General features: G+C 42.6%; 1 protein-coding gene across 1 annotated transcript in view; it reads right to left on the bottom strand.

Annotated features, from left to right (window-relative positions):
* Window positions 1-15,712: 15,712 nt before the first annotated feature.
* The window catches only part of LOC142427621 (zinc finger protein 613-like), a 29,458-nt gene continuing 27,362 nt past the window's right edge, over window positions 15,713-17,808 (bottom strand). The window contains exon 6 of the mRNA XM_075532806.1: window positions 15,713-15,775. Coding sequence (XP_075388921.1) covers window positions 15,713-15,775 — 63 coding nt within the window. The remainder of the gene's footprint in view (window positions 15,776-17,808) is intronic.

The raw sequence follows: 17,808 nt of genomic DNA on the forward strand, positions 1-17,808 counted from the left end.
GCATGCTGTCCTGGCTGTAATCTAGGAATGCATACAGGCTGAGGGCCAGGACCTTGATCTAGAACCTGAATCTCTCCTTTGGACTGAGATTCCACCCAACATGATCCCTGAGTGTTTCCTGAAAGTCACGAGATAAATTGAAAGTTATATTAAAAGTTACTGATTTAAATTAAAATTATGAAATAAAATTATTTCGGTTAATGTGGTCTACAACAGTGGTTCTCAACTTGTGAGTCACAACCCTTTTGGGGGTCGAACAACCCTTTCACAGGGATCTCATGATTCATAACAGTAGTAAAATTACAGTTATGAACTAGTAACTAAAACAAGTTGAACTGTGTTAAAGGTTTGCGGCATTAGGCAGGTTGAGAACCACTGCTCTAAGCGATGTGTAATGATAATGCAATTCTGAACAAGATTCCAGCATCCATCTTTAAGGACATGGAAATTATCAAGTTTAAAAACAGAAATCAAATAGACCCAGGATAAGCAAGGTCACAACAAGCATTAAAGGATCCATGGGTCTTTGAATCTGCTGTGGCCACTGCATCTACCGGTCACTGACCTGATGGGAGACCCAGCTACATCAGGAAGAGTAGAAAGGAGGTAGACATTTCTGTATCAAAGGCTCTGACTGAGAAGTCTCTGGGATCCCCTGATTGCAGGGTGGTGAAGGTGGTGGCCTCATTTAAGTAACAAACCACAATAGGCATTTGCCTATGAGTGTTCCTGGCTGTGATATGAGTGAGGGACTATGAACAGTATGCTAATGCGCAGGCACCACAGCTCCACCAGAAAGTGTCTCCAGAGCTGGTTATTGAAACAAGTTGGGTGACAGAGATGGGAGTGATGTGACCCACAGGCATGCCTTGAATTAGTAGGCTCCTTAGATTCCAACATTTACAATTAGAAAATTATGAGTTCCAGTGCAAATCAAATTATTGTTTGATTTGAACATATGCATCCACTAATGTATGCATTAATTCATTCTTTCTGAGGTCTGAGTGATATGAACACCCCAGACATTCTTCTGCATTGAGGGAAAACCAATATAGCAAGCAGCCGAGCTAGGAAACGAACAAGCTCTTTCTCCAAAACCAAACCACTGTGATTGCATCTCTTCTGCCTCATGGGAACCTTAGAGGACTAAGAAGTACTCATTAGGCTTTCTCTGAGTGTAATTATTTACAGCAATAAACAATGTCATTTTACTCGGGGAACTGTTGGCTGGTTTGAATTACTGACCTTGTAGTGAGCAAACAAATCTTATCCCACAGCACCACCATAGCCCTTTATATCTCTGCACCAACAGGCTCATATTATAGGACTTCTTAAATGTCCCTTTTAGAAGCCAAGTTATAATTTTAAATATTATTATATGAATAAGGAAGGCCATAAAAATGATGACCTTTGACTTATGGTGTTGAAAAGAACGATGAAAGTACCGTGGACAGGCTTTCAATAAAAGAAACATCTGTTTCGAGTGAAATACAGCCAGAGAGTTCCTTAGAATCAAGGAGAGTGAGACTTTGTTTCGTGCAACATTATCATGATCCCTCCCAGTCCCTTGAGAAAGACATCCTCCATGATAAAGTAGGGGATCAGTGAAGAAGAAGCTACATCATGAGCTGGATGGACACGGTGGCTGTAACGATGGGCTCAAAAAGAGTCACTGTGATTGTGGTGCTGAACTAGGCATTCTTTAGTTCTGTTGTCCATTGACTCAGGTAGAATTGGAATGCACTCTGGCATTTAACAGCATCAAAAACAAAACAACAACAAATCAAAACACAAGGTTCTTCTCAGGTCGGATAACAATGCCGGGGGAAAGGGTAGATGTTTTATGTGGGGAAACACACCTAACAACAGGAAATTTGTAACAGAACACACTGTCTTGATCATTGCTTTCTACTTGAGTCCTTGGTATCAGCTCATTTTTTCTCTCCATTCCTGCTCCCGCCCTCCGTCATGAACCCTTGATAATTTGTAGATTATTTTGTTATATTTTACACTGTCTGACATCTCCCTTTATCCACTTTTCTGTTGTCCAACATCTTGAATATTTCTTGGAAGCATTCGAGCAAGACTTCATTGCACGTATTTGGTCATGTCCTCAGGAGGAACTAGTCCCCGGAGAATGGTCTTGTGCTTGGTGAAGTAAAATGTCAATGAAAACGAGAGAGACTATCAATGAGATGAATATCACAATGGCTGCAGTTATCAGTCCAAACAGAGGAATGATTGTGCGCATAGTGCCCGTCCGGGCAGCATTTCATCGTGTTGCACATGGGATCTCTGTGAGTTGAAGCCAATTCAAGCGTACCCAAGACTATCAACACATACAATATTATCCAGGTCACTGTAAGTTAAAATTATTGCATAAATATACATGTGTGAGCATGTATGAATGAATACATCTGATTGCTTAGAGAAAATTTGGGACTCACAAGAGAGATTTTTCCTGCATTAAAGTTTCTTTAAGGATCCCTCTTGTGTAAAGTAGTTATGCTTTGGGCTGAGATCTGCACGTACACAGTTTAAAACAACCAGACGTCCCATGGCTTTTTACTCCTGTAAACAGTTATAGTCTCGGAAACTCACAATAGCATCACTGTAAGTTGGCATAGACTCTGGTGGTGTTTGGTGTTTTGGAATGTCTCTGGCGTTGACAACAAATACTAGTTAGTACAGTCAATTGCAGACATATCAAGACATATAACTGAACTCTGTTGTATATATGGTCAAAGACAGACAAAGCCCATTCCAATGAAAAGAAGACACATTCAGATGCATGAAGATTCCACAGAGTGTATACATGATAATCCCTAGAGATGTGCTGAAAACGTGGGGGAAACTGCAGCTTCTGAGCGGAAAGCATCCCTGACTCCTCTCTCTTGCGTGGCCTGGAACCATGGCCTGATGCAGGGACGTTTGTGTCTGGGCTCACACTGACTTCCCATCACTGTGTCTCTAGCACAGTAATACATGACTGTGTTCTCGGGATTCACAGAGCTCAGTTTTAAATAAACTTGGCTCTTGGAGGTGTTCTTGGTGATGCTGACTCTTGACTGGAGAGACGGATTATATATAGTATGTTTTCCCATCATAAGCTAATACCCTGCCCCACCCCAGGCCCTATCCTGGAGCCTGGTGAATCCAGTGCACATAATAGCCAGTTAAAAAGAATCCAGAGACAGCACAGGTGAGAGGCCAGGTCTGTGAGGGCTTCACCAGTCCAGAGCCTGACTCTTGTAGCTGCACCTGGGCCAGGACACCTGGGGATAAAGAGAAACACAGCGAGTCATGTGCTCAGATGCTGCATCCAGAGACTTGATGTTGGAATCCCAGAAGCACTCACCTCCCAGAGTTGCCACTAGAACGAGGAAAGTCCGCACATGCTTCATGTTCTTGTGGATAAGATTCATGCCACCCAAAAACTGCTCTCCGGGCTGACGAGGACTGCGCATTGTTAAGCATATGTGTGCTGTGGCTTCATCTGGCTGCCAAAGAGGAATTTGCATGTTGGAGGTGCATTTGTGCATCAAGGTGGACAGGATGAAGTGAGGCCCCTGGGTGTGCTCCTCCCACTCAAAGAATGCTGCTGGCAGTGCCGTTAGGATAATCCAGAGTTTTTCTGAAGTCTTCTCTTTATCCACTGCCCCGTTCTCTTAATCCACACAAGAGTGTAGCCTGTTCTGGGAGGTATATGCAGCCACAGATCGAGGACATTTTTACTCCCAGTGATAGGTAGAGACATCAATAGAGAGAGAAACAAACAGCCAAACAGAAAGGAGGATAAATGGCTATGTAAATAGATAAGAAATGAAAATATTCACCACAAACCAGGGCCATATCTCTTCTGATTCATGACACCTACATTAGTCTATATTTAAACAATGGAATGTTCTAGTGTGGCCAGACAACATACAAATGACCAAAAATATTGCTAAATTGGGTAACCATGTCTTTACTTAAATCAAAAGTACCGCCATATGTCTTCATACCAAGTTTAACTCAAGTGATGGTATTTTCAATTGCTTCATGTGCTTGTGAAAGTTGAGCATTGAGTAAAGAATAGTAAAGAATCATTGTATGTGAATTGTGGTGCTATTGAGGAATATTGGAATTACCACGGACTGTCAAAGGAACCAACCATGTGGATCGCAGAGTAAAGGTTAACTGATGAACCACCAGCAGCAGACGCTCTTCAGGAGAAAGACTGGGCTTTCTACTCCCGTAAACCTTTACAGTCCTGGAAACGCACAGGGCAGTCGCTATGAGTCAGCACTGACTTAATGCTAGTGGTTTTGGTTTGGCCAAAGGAACAAGCAAATCTTTCTTGGAATAGTACATCCAGAATATTCCTTAGAAACAAGGATGATGGTACTTCCTCTCACATTTTTTTAACATGATATCAAGAGAGACCAGTACTTGGAAAAGGGTATCATCCTTGGCAAAGTACAGGACAGTCAAATAGAGTAAGGCCCATGAGGAGATGAACTGACACAGTAGCTTCAATAATGGGCTCAAATTTAGGAATTATATTGAGGATGGCTCAATATTGTACATTATTTTGTTCTTTTGCATACAGGGTTGTTATGAGTTGGAAATGAATAAACAGACCTAACCCCAAAACAGTACACTCAATGTGGTAGTTACATAATCTGTTGTCAATTTTAGACTTAAGAGTGAAGGGGTGGAGGTTAGCCTGTCAATCAGGTGGCAGCTTCATGACCTCATTTGGAGGCACTAAAGAGATAAATAGCTCACTGGGGGTGGAACACACACACTTCCTGCTAGACTTCACTTTTGACAAGCCCCTTGGAGAGAGGCTGATGGAGCCAGAGGCCTGGGAGATGTAGGAGCCATGTAGAGACCCTTGCCAGCACCGAGGTGCTTCTACCGCCACTGGATCCATTGGACTTTCCACCCACTGGCTTGTGATCTTCCTGTATTCAGCATTATTGCTAGGCTGCATGAGTGTAATGAAAAATTTATGGACTAGTATTGGACATCTGGGTCAATATTGGGTGTATGGACTTGATCTGGGCTGGGCTGGAATGTTTCTTTAATACCCAATTGCTTTTGTATATAAAACTTTTTTCTTATACACATATGTGTGTCTATGAATTTGTTTCTCTAATCTACCTGGACTAACAAACACAATATGCTGAAACCAACATCCATTGATACTTCTATCCTGCAAAACATACTTACACAAATTCATACAAAGGCCTCACAGAGAATATTCATACAAGGATTGCATATGAATGAGACAAGCATGAATTGAATAAATATTGGGAATATTGAAGCACATGATGATCTTTCATGATTCCGAATTTTACTAGTTAAACTAACTGAATACAAGCTCAATATATATACTACCAGAATCATCCCTTACTTGTGTTCCTAAAGGCAGGCTGGCAATTATTCACAAGGCGTTTGAAGGGGCTGAATGTGGAAATCATCCCAGATTTGTGGTCTCTAGATTAACAGACTAAATAAAATGTGGTCTTCTCTGATGTCTTAAAAAGTGCCACCACACTGTATGTTAAGATGGATAAAAAACAATGAACATGTTAAGTAATAATGTTCCTGAATGGAGAGATTGAAAGGGAAGTTAGTGGTGTCCCTCTTAAAATAAATAATAATATCTTCAAAAAGACTTGTTGCAGAAGCAGGACATCCAGAATTCTCATTGGGAGTTAAGAGACAAGGTTCTTTCACACAGACTTTGGACACAATATCAGGAGGGACTATTCTTGGGAAAAGGACCTCATAGATGTTGAAGTACAGGGTCACCAAGGTGGACGAACCCTGTGATTATAACAATGGTATCAGACATTGTAAAGACTATGAGGATGGTGCAGGACAAGGCACTGTTTCATTCTATTGTACGTAGAGGCTCTGTGATTCGCAACCCGTTCAATGAAAGCTAACAACAGTCTACTGGTGGAAGCATGATGTCTTAATAAAGTTGTAATGAAAGCTTATTGATTAAAAGTTAAGAAAACTCCAGAAATAAATACGAAATAAATCTATGTTAATACTTGCTTTCTGGGAATAACTCCAAGTTCAGTGAACTATCAATAACGATCTTGCCCTCTGCTACTTCGACTGGGTTGGTTCCTATGTTTCAACCATCCTGTGCACCCTGTAGACCTGCCCCTTCTGAATGAGATGTTTGTGTTGAGCTCACCCTGAGCTCTACTCACAGGTGTTTGAAGAACTAGCACTCATGTTTCAACTTGCTGGGTTAGTTTTTCTAGCTTTGTTACTGTTTTGTCTTCTGTTCACAAGGTAAAAGGGGTACTATGGTGTGGCCAGCTGGGGATGCTTGTATAGATCATCCATACATGGACTGTGACCTTGTCATTGCCACAGGTGGTAAGGTGAGGTAACTCCACCTTGAGCTTGATTAAAGCGTGTGGTAGTTACCTAATCTGTTGTCAACTTGAGACTCTTAAGAGTGCAGGGTCGCAGCTTGATGACCTCATTTGGAGGAGCTAGAGATAAATAGCTCACTGGAAGTGGGGCACACACCCAATTCCTGCTATACTTTCCTACTGACAGGACATATGGACCTACTGTAGAGTCCAGGAGCTGGAGGAGCCATGTGCCAGCGTTGAGATGCTTCCACTGACATGGATCTCGGAGACTTTCAACCCACTGGCCTGTAATCTTCTTGCACTCAGCATCATTCCATGCTCTGCATGAGTCTAAAGAGGAATTTACAGTCTGCTACTGGACATACGGGCTAATATCGGACTTATGGCCTTCATTTGCATGGGGCTGGAATATTTTCTTAATATACAAATTCTATAGTACATAAAGCTCTTATACACATGAGTCTCTGAATTTGTTTCTCTAGGCAACCCAGAATAACACCATTATCAGATGAAGATAATCAATATGGGGAGGGGTTGTGGAGAGTGCTCAAACATGCATGGGGACTTGGTGTACTGAACTGTATGATACATACATGTGTACAAAAAAGAATTACTGTCATCAAGTCAGTTTTGTCTCATAGTGACCCTATGGGACAAGGTTGAACTGTCCCTGTGAATTTCCAAAACTGTAACTCTTCATAACAATAGAAAACTTATGTGTATACAGAGCTAAAATTTATTGAACTATATACATATAGTTGTGCACTTTAGATATGTTAATTACTAAGGATAGGAATAAAAAGACATGGAGGTGAATGATCTAAGGCATGATAGCACGTTATCAAACAAATAGCTCTCAGGCTGAGCAGCCCACGTGGGGCCACCCTGTGTGTGGGGGGGGGGCAGAGTTCTATCTGGCAGGAAGATGGAGTGGCAGAGAGAGGGACGTTCCAAGTTTCTCTAATTATTAGAAGGGCACACACCCCAGGAGGCATCACCAGGCTGTGACCTGATCGACGGGTTGTATTCCACCACTACACTTTCATACACCTTCAAGTTGACATAAATCTGTCATAAATTTATGACAGATTTAAGTGACATAAGTATACCTGTCAGAGACCCACACAGTCAAATGCTTTTGCATAGTCAATAAAACACAAGTAAAACTGGTAGCTTTCAGTCAAGACCCACCTGATGTTAGCAATGATATCTTGTTTCACATTCTCTTGTGAATCCACATTACATTTCTGGAGGCTCCTTGTTGATGTACTGCTGCAATCATTATTAAATTATCTTCTGCAAAATTTTACTTGCATGTGGTATTAATTCAATTAGTTGATAATTTCTACATATTTGGTTAATTTTACTTTTCATAAAACAAATGTAGATCTCTATCGTTTCCGCCCCCTGGGTGCTGCGTTGAGCCCATTTACGCTGGACCTTCTCACCTGGGCGCCGCGCCGCTCCAGGCCCCGCCCACCCCTCGCCAGGCAATGGGGTTTGTGCAGCGGTAGAAATGGGCGGGACAAGAGCTGCCTTGAGAGGAAGTGAAGGCGGAGACCCTACTCCTCCCTGACCCCGCAAGCTCCTCCCACCCCGGGTCACGCCCAGACAGGGCCGGAAGTGGCGGTGTCCTAGCCGGGACTGCCGCTCACATCGCAGATTCTGCTGACGTGGATGCTGCACGCGGTGCCGAGAAGCGCCCACGGCCTGAGCACCCTGTTGCCAGCCCTCCCAGGTAAGGGGTTCCGGGGACGTGCGTGTGGGCGTAGGCCATTTTAGGGTGACCCCGCTGCACATAGCGGTCTGCGAGGACCCTTTGTCTCCTCCCCCCAACCGCTGCCTGCGCCCCGCTCATGGGCAGAGGTGGGCGGTGTCCCTGAAGCCGGTCCTATTTGTCAGCTTTTGGGTTGCTTGGGGTTCATGGTGGGAATCCCTGTTGGAGAAAGGAGAAAATCCGAGTCTGGGATTTTGGGTTTCGGGGTTCCCAGATTCGTCGCTTTGTTTCCTTTCCACACCGCGCCGCCTCCTCCCTGAGATTCCTGGCACCTCTTCATCTCAGAGGTGAGCCCCGGGGTCTTGCTTCTGTGACCTCCCTCTGGACCCGACCAGAGTCTGTTCTAGGTGCAAGATCTGTTATGACAAAGACGTCTTCCCTGGCTTTTCAGATGTTGAGGGTGGCCCTATTTTTTACTGGTTGTATTTTTGTCGGTACATTACTATGGTTTTATCCTTCCCACACTTTCTTTTCGTTAGTTTCTGTTGGGTTTATCAGTTGGTGGAGCACCGAAGGAGTGGATGCCTACAGATAAGAAATGATGGGAGGGCTTATAGGCATGTCAGCTGTGGGGTGGGGATGGGGTTGCTGAGTTGGGGAGGAGGAGGGGATTTGGGGAGTAAAGAATGAGGGAAGGAGGGAACTGAGCACTAGAACAGAAGGTGACTACACAGGTCATTCGAAAGGCGATTTAATCGTGGTGGGAAAGAAGACAATGGTATGAAATTATTCTAATGATTGTACAATTTTTGTTTGAACTGTTCAATTGTGGAATATGTGAATCAAGTGCCCCAAAATGTGTTCAAAAAGAAAAGATCTCCATCACAAAAACTAACTAAATAAACTGTGCGAAAGAATCAAACAACCAACCAAACAAACAAACCCCAAACTAGGTAGTACCAAAATTTTCGACCTCTTTCTTTGGCATAAAAACAGAAGTGGGTTTTGAGTACTATGTGGCTGAAGGACAGTTTATTTGGAGCTGGTGGCCTTTGGCCACTACATTCTTGGCCAGTTGGCCAGGCAGCAGTCGGTGCACGACCCCCTGGATGTGCTGGGCAGTGATGATGATGGAGTGCTGTTTGGAATGTGCCAGTTGAGATGCCTGGCAGGTGATGCGCTCCAGTGGGTTGGTGAGCAGCAAGTTCACGATGCCCATGGCCCTGGACGAGATGCTGGAGTCCAGGTGGACCTACTTGAGCACCTTGTACACATACACGGAGTAGGTCTCCTTGCTGCTGCACTGGCATTTCTTGCTGTGTTTCCTCTGAGCCTTAGCTGCAGCCTCCTTGGGGCCCCTATTGTTATGTTTGCACCCAATAACTTGAATTTAAACAACAAAACAGTAAAAAGGTATTTATTCATCCCATCTCATGAAATTTTATTTTCATTCAATCGATTATAGACCTTCAAAGTAGGCTGAAACCCACTCAACTGTCATCAATGCCTTGCTCTGTTGGATCCTCTGTGATCTTACAGCTGAGCTCTCAGTGTAAAGAACTAGATGATTTTCACTTCCTTGAAAGACAAAAAGCCACGCACAATTGAGTGACTGGATGTTTCTCTTATACTAGAGTCCACATTCGTGAGAGTACTCTGCCATATGGCATGCTGTGTGGACCTTACAGAATTCCCTCCAGCTCACCTCCAAAAAACGATAAAATGAGGGGTAGGTATTTTTTTTATTGAAATAACGCTTGTGTTTAGTGTTTACTCGTGGCTTCTGAGGCTGTTGTCATGTTAGCTGTCATTGAGTCAGTCTTACCCGACAGGGACCGAGCACACAACAGAACAAAGCACTGCACTCTCCTGTGCCATCCTCACAATTTAGGATGAACCCATTGTTGCAGTCACTTTGTTAATTCATTTAGGAGAGGGATTCTTTTTTTTCACTGCTCCTCCACATTACCAGACATATAATTTTCTAATTGAAAATACTGGACTCTATGGAGCCTACTAATTCAAGGTATGCCTGTGGGTCACATCACTCCCATCTCTGTCACCCAACTTGTTTCAACAACCAGCTCTGGAGACACTTTCTGCGGGAGCTGTGGTGCCTGCGCATTAGCATACTGTTCATAGTCCCTCACTCATATCACAGCCAGGAACACTCATAGGCAAATGCCTATTGTGGTTTGTTACTTAAATGAGGCCACCACCTTCACCACCCTGCAATCAGGGGATCCCAGAGACTTCTCAGTCAGAGCCTTAGATACAGAAATGTCTACCTCCTTTCTACTCCTCCTGATGGTGGGGTCTCCCATCAGGTCAGTGACCGGCAGATGCAGTGGTCACAGCAGATTCAAAGACCCATGGGTCCTTTAATGCTTGTTCTGACCTTGCTTATCCTGGGTCTATTTGATTTCTGTTTTTAAACTTGATAATTTCCATGTCCTTAAAGATGGATGCTGGAATCTTGTTCAGAATTGCATTATCATTACACATCGCTTAGGCAGTGGTTCTCAACCTGCCTAATGCCGCAAACCTTTAACACAGTTCAAGTTGTTTTTCTTGCTAGTTCATAACTGTAATTTTACTACTGTTATGAATCATGAGATCCCTGTGAAAGGGTTGTTCAACGCCCCGAAGGGTTGTGACCCACAAGTTGAGAACCACTGCTGTAGACCATATTAACCTAAATAATTTTATTTCATAATTTTAATTTAAGTCAGTAACTTTTAATATAACTTTCACTTTCTTTATCTCATGACTTTCAGGAAGCACTCAGGGATCATGTTGGGTGGAATCTCAGTCCAAAGGAGAGATTCAGGTTCTAGATCAAGGTCCTGGCCCTCAGCCTGTATGCATTCCTAGATTACAGCCAGGACAGCATGCCAGACTTAAGACAAAGCCACCTTGGAAGAAAAGGCTCCATTCATCTGTAGGGCTTTTCAACCAGGCAATAGATAAGATCAGAAAAACCAAACAATAACACAGTAGTTAGAATTTTGTCCTGCAAACTTTTATTCTTGTTTGCCAATTAACAGAACACAACTGTATCCAATTGGATTGTATTTTCCTTGGAATCATATTTTCTGCCATCATTTCCACATTTCAGAATATTGGGAGGTTTAGTGCACCTTGAGGATGACTGACCAAATCTAACTCCCAGCAGCATTTACGACTGTTCTATGCAGGTTCACAGGGAATCAGAACTGACTACAGGACCCTAACAATTACAAAGGATCATCAAAACATTATTTGCTGTGTTTCAGACTGGTATTGCAGTCACTGTATCAATGCACCTCCTTGAGGACTTGACAGAAGGAAATGTCTCCTCCATGGTCATTTCAGTCAACACATCCTATCTATCAAACTGTAGTCTGAGGACACGGTCACCTATGACTATGCAAGAAACAATGAAAACTCACATCCTGAAAATGCCAGACACCCAGGACAGAGGGAATGACTTTGACAATTCATTTGCTGTCCTTTTTCCCCCTTCTTTCACTTAGTGGTTAAAGCTTTGTGAAAAAAAGCTTTTATTTCCTGAAATTAGTTTCAGTTTTGGGCTGTTAAACCAGCTCCACAAAATTGGAGGAAACATTCTCTAGCACTCAAATCATACAATTAGGCCACAAACACAATCAGAGTCAATTCTAACTCAGGGGCATTGTAGAGTCTGGATTGTACATTTTTTTGGAGGTAGACCCTTTATAATCACTCTTCCCAGATGCTGAATTTCAGGTGGTCAATGCCCTACCCACCATGCACCCAGGGTTTCTATATGCTCATAACAATTTAACAAAACAAAACCAATCTAGAACTGTTTTGGATTCCATGGAGGTGATTCTGATTCACTGTGTCCCGTTGTGCACAGAGTAGAACTGCATTCCCATTTGAAAGGCTACGACCTTTGAGAACGAACTCACTATACCTTTTGATAGCCAGGCACCATAAGCTTTCTTCAAATTTGCTTATGCACCTGCTTTGTCTTCAGCTATTGTGTCGGGAAGGCGAGCATCATGGAATGCCAGTTTAATAGAACAAAGTATTCTTGCATTGAGGGAGTGCTTGAGTGGAGGCCCAATTTCTATCTGGTACCTTAATACTAAACCTATACATATATGTACACAGATCTTTCTCCACATAATCATACATATATTTATATATGTACATGCCTTTATTTAGACCTCATCATATGCCCTTTGCCCCCTAGCTCCTTCCTCTATTTCCTTTTGCTTTCCTCTTATCCAACGATCATGTTCAGCCTTCATTTTGGTTTCAGTAATTCTTCTCTGTTACAGTATCCTTGGTCATGCCCTACCAGGCCTCCTATACCCTCTTCACCACCGATTTGGATCACTTGTTCCAAGTTAACACCACTTCCTTTCCTCCAACCTCCCCTCCACCATGTCCCACTGGAACTGTCAACCCCATTGTTATTCTCCTTTAAACCAAAAAAATCATGTCATTGTGAATGAGGGGGAGTGCAGAGTGGGAACCCAAAGCCCACCTGTAGGCAATTGGACATCCCCTTAGAGAAGGGTCCCTGGGAGATCAGACAGTCATGGTGCAGTGTAGCAACGATGAAACATAAAACTTTCCTCTAGTTCCTAAATGCTTCCTCTCCACCATCATGACCACTATTCTACCTTACAAAGCTGGCTAAACCAAAAGATGTACACTGGTACAGATAGGAACTGGAAACACAGGGAATCCAGGGCGGAAGATTCCTTCAGGACCAGTAGTAAGAGCGGCAATACCAGGAGGGTGACAGGGGTGAGGGTGGAAATGGGGGTCGATTACAAGGATCTACATATAACCTCCTCCCTGTGCAAGGACAACAGAAAAGTGGGTGGAGACATCGGACAGTGTAATAAATGACAAAATAATAATTTATAAATTGTCAAGGGTTCATGAGGAAGGGGCAGTGCAGAGTGAGGGGTAAAATGAGGAACTGATGCCAGGGGATTAAGTGGAGTGCAAATGCTTTGAGAATGATGAGGGAAATGAATGTACAAATGTGCTTTACATTATTGATGTAAAGAACTTCTCTTAAGCTTGACTCATGCCCCATTTTAGGATTTTTAACATGCTGTCCTGGCCTCTTTCATCACTAAAGTATGTAACCTCTTTCTCCACCACACCCAGTTTTGCCCCATCGCAATGTATTATTCAAATGTCAATATCCTCCTGTTCTCAGAATGTGCCCATTTTCAATACCCCATTCCACCCTGCCTCACAAAGTTAAAAAGATTACGCTTATATTAGCTTCTGTAAACTGCTTGCTGAAAGGAATGTGGAACCCCCAACCTTCCCTACATACACACTGAAAGCTTTGTAATAGCCTCAACCGCTCCTGATCACCAAACCAGCAGCGGTTTTTGCACTTATAAACTCACCTGAATCCAATTTTCAGCTCTGAGTAATTTAATCGAGATTTGAATCCTCCCAAAGGCCACCAGCTAGAATAAAGACTCCCAATTTGTACATAAATAAAAATTACTTATGCACATCAGAAGACTGCATGAGAAGTGTAAAATGAGAGCCCATGGACAGGGAAATTTTTTTTAATCAATGACACATTAGCCAAAGGAATAATTACAAAAAAATACAGAACTCTCTCTCTCATTAAGAAAATAACAAGGGACCAAATTAAAAAATGGGGAAAAAATATGAACAAAAAAGTACAAATGATTAATAATGATAAGCAAATGAAGTACAAATGATTAACTTCACCAAAAATGAAATACAGATGATTAACAAACATATAAAAATGCTCATGCTCACTAGCCTTCAGATGCAAATTCAAACCACAATGAGATACCACTTAACTCTTACAATGGAAGCACAAAACAAAGAAACAAAACAACAAATGCTGGAGAGTATATGGAGGGATTGGGATTCATATATACTGGCGGTGGACTTAGAGATACATACAGCCACTGTGGAAATCAATGTAGCACTACTTAAAACAACCAAAGCTTGAAGTCCCATATGATCCAACAATACCACAATTAGACACCATGGAATTCATAAACAAAGCAATATATTTTTAAAAACAACATACTAAAACAGAGGTAAAGCTGAGTTGAAAATAAGAGGAATGTTTAAAACTGCAAGATTTAAAATGGGTGAAAAAGGTTCTCAAAAAATAAAGGGTCATATTTTAACTTAACTGTATCTGAATAATCCACCTTCCAAAGAATTCTGCATGGGAGCAAGGCCATTCACATTCCTGTTCTATGGTCACAGTATTTCTCCAGTTAACATAGTTAACATGGGTCAAAAGAGTGATCAAATGTAAATTGAAATATTGGTCTTGGTATCAATGCACATATGCACACAGGATGAGTCTATCAGGCTTTCCCAGTAGCTATATTCATGATTTCCTGCAGGATTTACATTGCAGTCATACACTGTGACAGACATTTTGTGCAGCCCTTCTGTCCAATCACTGCATCAGTTTATCCTATGAGCTTTGGGGAACTCAAAGAAAATATAATTGGATACTGAAGTCACTGCCAATCACTTAAATGCATACGCACTGCCACATGCCCTGTATTCATATGGTTTCTCTGCTGTACAAATCCTCTATTGTCGCATGACTCCTTTTGGGCTAAAGGCCAGCCAATCAGAACTACATTCGTTAAAATCCTAATGTAGTTTAGTGACACACTGAGAGAAACCAAAGAGGGTATTTGCAAAGTAACTATATTGTCAGCACTTTCCTTCTTGAGATCACTGGTATGTGATGTCACATGACTTCCTGTGGAGTTTTCCATCTTGAGTGAATTTTGTGTGTGTTCAGTTTTGTGTGTTTCTGTGAAGAAAACCTAGAAACACAGGTAAAAGTTTGTTACACACATAAAATGCAGCTACATGGTAACTATTCTACATGAAATCATTGATGAGACAGACATGAGCGCTTCAATTTTTTAAAACATTTGTGATTTAAAACTTTACAGAGTAAATTGGTTTTCTGTTCAACAGTTCATACATTGATTGCAGTCCCCAAGATATACCAGCTTTCTTTCCACTTCTGCCCCCTCCCTGTGCTTTTATACTATTCATCCTTCTTTCCTGTGTCTTCTAGCTTTTATGAGTTTTTAGCCATAAGCAAATGCTGTTCCTTTGATTTTGTATGGTTGATTTTCCAGGGAGTGTATGTTATTCTTGGATGTTATTCTTCCCCTCCAAGTCTATATATTGTTGGGCTGAAAGGTGAGTCAGAGGAGTACAGGTCCAAGAGTGAAACATTGCTAAAGACCACAATCTGTTGATTCCAAGTTTCCAGCAGACCAGTAAGCCTGATCTATTTTATGATTTTGGTTTGTTCCACTTTCTTCTCCCACTTGACTCAGGACTCTGTTTTGTGATCCCTTTCAGAGTAATTAGCAGTGGAAGCTGAGCACCATCTAGTTCTTTTGGTCTCAGGGTTGTGGAGGCTGAGGTTCACTGTGTTCCATTCATCCTTTGGAATAATTGTTCCCATACATCCTCTATTTTCTTTATTCCTATTTTATGGTACTTCTGTGCTGTCTCCGGTGGCTAACAAAGAGCATGCACGTGGGGCAGGTACAAGTGTCATCTGGTGGGCACTCTACTGCTTGGTATAGCTGTGATCCAGAAACACCAGGTTCAGTTCTCTTTCAGGTACTGAAAGCTGGAAGACCATTGAGGTACCCATGCACTCTGTGGAAGTCTGGAAGGTCTTCTCCCCACAAGGGTGGTCATGCCAGTAGAGGGACAGCAATGCAGAATATGGATCCCCATATGGTCACAATTGTCTGTTCCCACGCTTGGCCCAGGCCAAACTCTAGCACCTCTTCCTCTCTTTTGAAACTTTGTTACACTAACTCCAATGAAAGGTTTTCTTCTTGGAAACTGTCTACTGTTTAAGGACACCTGACTTCCACATATAAGATTTTCTACATTTAATTCATGCAAAGAGCTTCTTTTCTTTGTGAAATCTCGGATGTGCTGTAAGGCATCGCGTCTGGCTGAAAGCTTTACCACACTCAACACATATTAAGGTTTTTCTCCACAAAGAATTCATAGATGAGTTTTGAGATGTGCTTTCTGAATGAAGACTGCTACATTCACTACATACATGGAGCTTCTCTCTCTGCACGATGGGGTTTCTGATGAACGATGAGCTATTCTTCCTGAAAAAGGCTTTCCACATTCACCACACACATGGGGTTTAGCATCTGTGTGAAGTTTCTGATGTGCTATAAGGTATGTTTTCTGGCTGAAAGCTTTACCACTCTCACCACATACATAGCGGTTTTCTCCTGTGAATTTGTAGATGAGTTTTGAGATTTCCTTCCTGAAGGAAGCTTTTGCCACATTCACCACATCCATGGGGTTTTCTCTCCAGTATGAGTTCCCTGATGAACACTGAGGTCCTTCTATCTGATAAATGTAGGGAACTGTGTGTGTCCCCCCACCCTGGATTTAAGCCATGTACGACCTTTATGAATTTACTGTTTCCTGCCATACAAAATGCCCTGAGATTTTACTGCCCTTTGTTCCTTTCCCGCCAGAGGGTGGCTGCCTTGACCCTTGCTAGGGTTGGTGCTCTTTCACTAGCAGCTGCTATGTTCATTGGTCAATACATGACTGATGGCATCCACCCCCGGGCACCAGGTATGCTTCATTAGCATACTTACCTGTTTGATCAGTTGTCCGCCGTTTCTCCTTATTTGGAGATGCACGACTATTGGCTACCTCAGCTGTACCTTATTTTACATGTGACGTAATGGTGCCCGCCCTTTCCTGGCTGTCTAAAACTCTGCTCTCAACTCCACAAACGAGGCTTGATCAGATTCCTGTCTTGCCTCCATCTCTCTGTGCCCTTGCCCATCTTCATTCCCAATCCCTCTTTCAGGTTCCCACGTTGTTGATGTCCCGCGGGAAGGGACAGATGAAACCTTTTCCATATTCACCACATATATACGGTTTCTATCAAGTATGAGTCTGCTGATTATCAGTGAGAGAAGCCTTCCAGGTAAAGGCTTTTCCACATTTACCACCTACATCGGGTTTCTGTCCAGTACGAGTTCACTGATGAACAGTGAGAGCAGTCTTCCTGATTTAGCCTTTGCCACCTTCACCACATACATAGGGTTTCTCTCTAGTATGAGTTCGTAGATGACTTTTGAGATGTGTTTTCCGGTTGAAACCTTTGCCACATTCACCACATACATGGGGTTTCTCTCCACTATGAGTTAGCTGATGATTAGAGAGCACAGCCTTCGAGATAAAACCTTTTCCACACTCATCACACACATGGGGTTTCTCTCCAGTATGAGTTCGCTGATGAACAGTGAGAGAAGCCATCCAGGTAAAGGCTTTTCCACATTCACCGCATACATATGGTTTCTCTCCAGTATGAACTCTCTGATGGACAGTGAGAGCAGCCTTCCTGATAAAGCCTTTGCCACATTCATCACATACATGGGGTTTCTCTCCAGTATGAGTTCGATGATGAACAGTGAGCTCTCTCTTCTGGATAAAGGATTTGCCACATTCATCACATACATAGGGCTTCTCCCCAGTATGAGTTCGCTGATGAACAGTGAGAGCAGTCTTCCTGATAAAGCCTTTGCCACATTCAACACATACATGGGGTTTCTCTCCAGTATGCGTTCGATGATGAACAGTGAGCTCACTTTTCTGGATAAAGGCTTTTCC

Source organism: Tenrec ecaudatus, chromosome 15 (assembly GCF_050624435.1).
Source record: "Tenrec ecaudatus isolate mTenEca1 chromosome 15, mTenEca1.hap1, whole genome shotgun sequence".
In the NCBI taxonomy this organism is placed as follows: domain Eukaryota; kingdom Metazoa; phylum Chordata; class Mammalia; order Afrosoricida; family Tenrecidae; genus Tenrec; species Tenrec ecaudatus.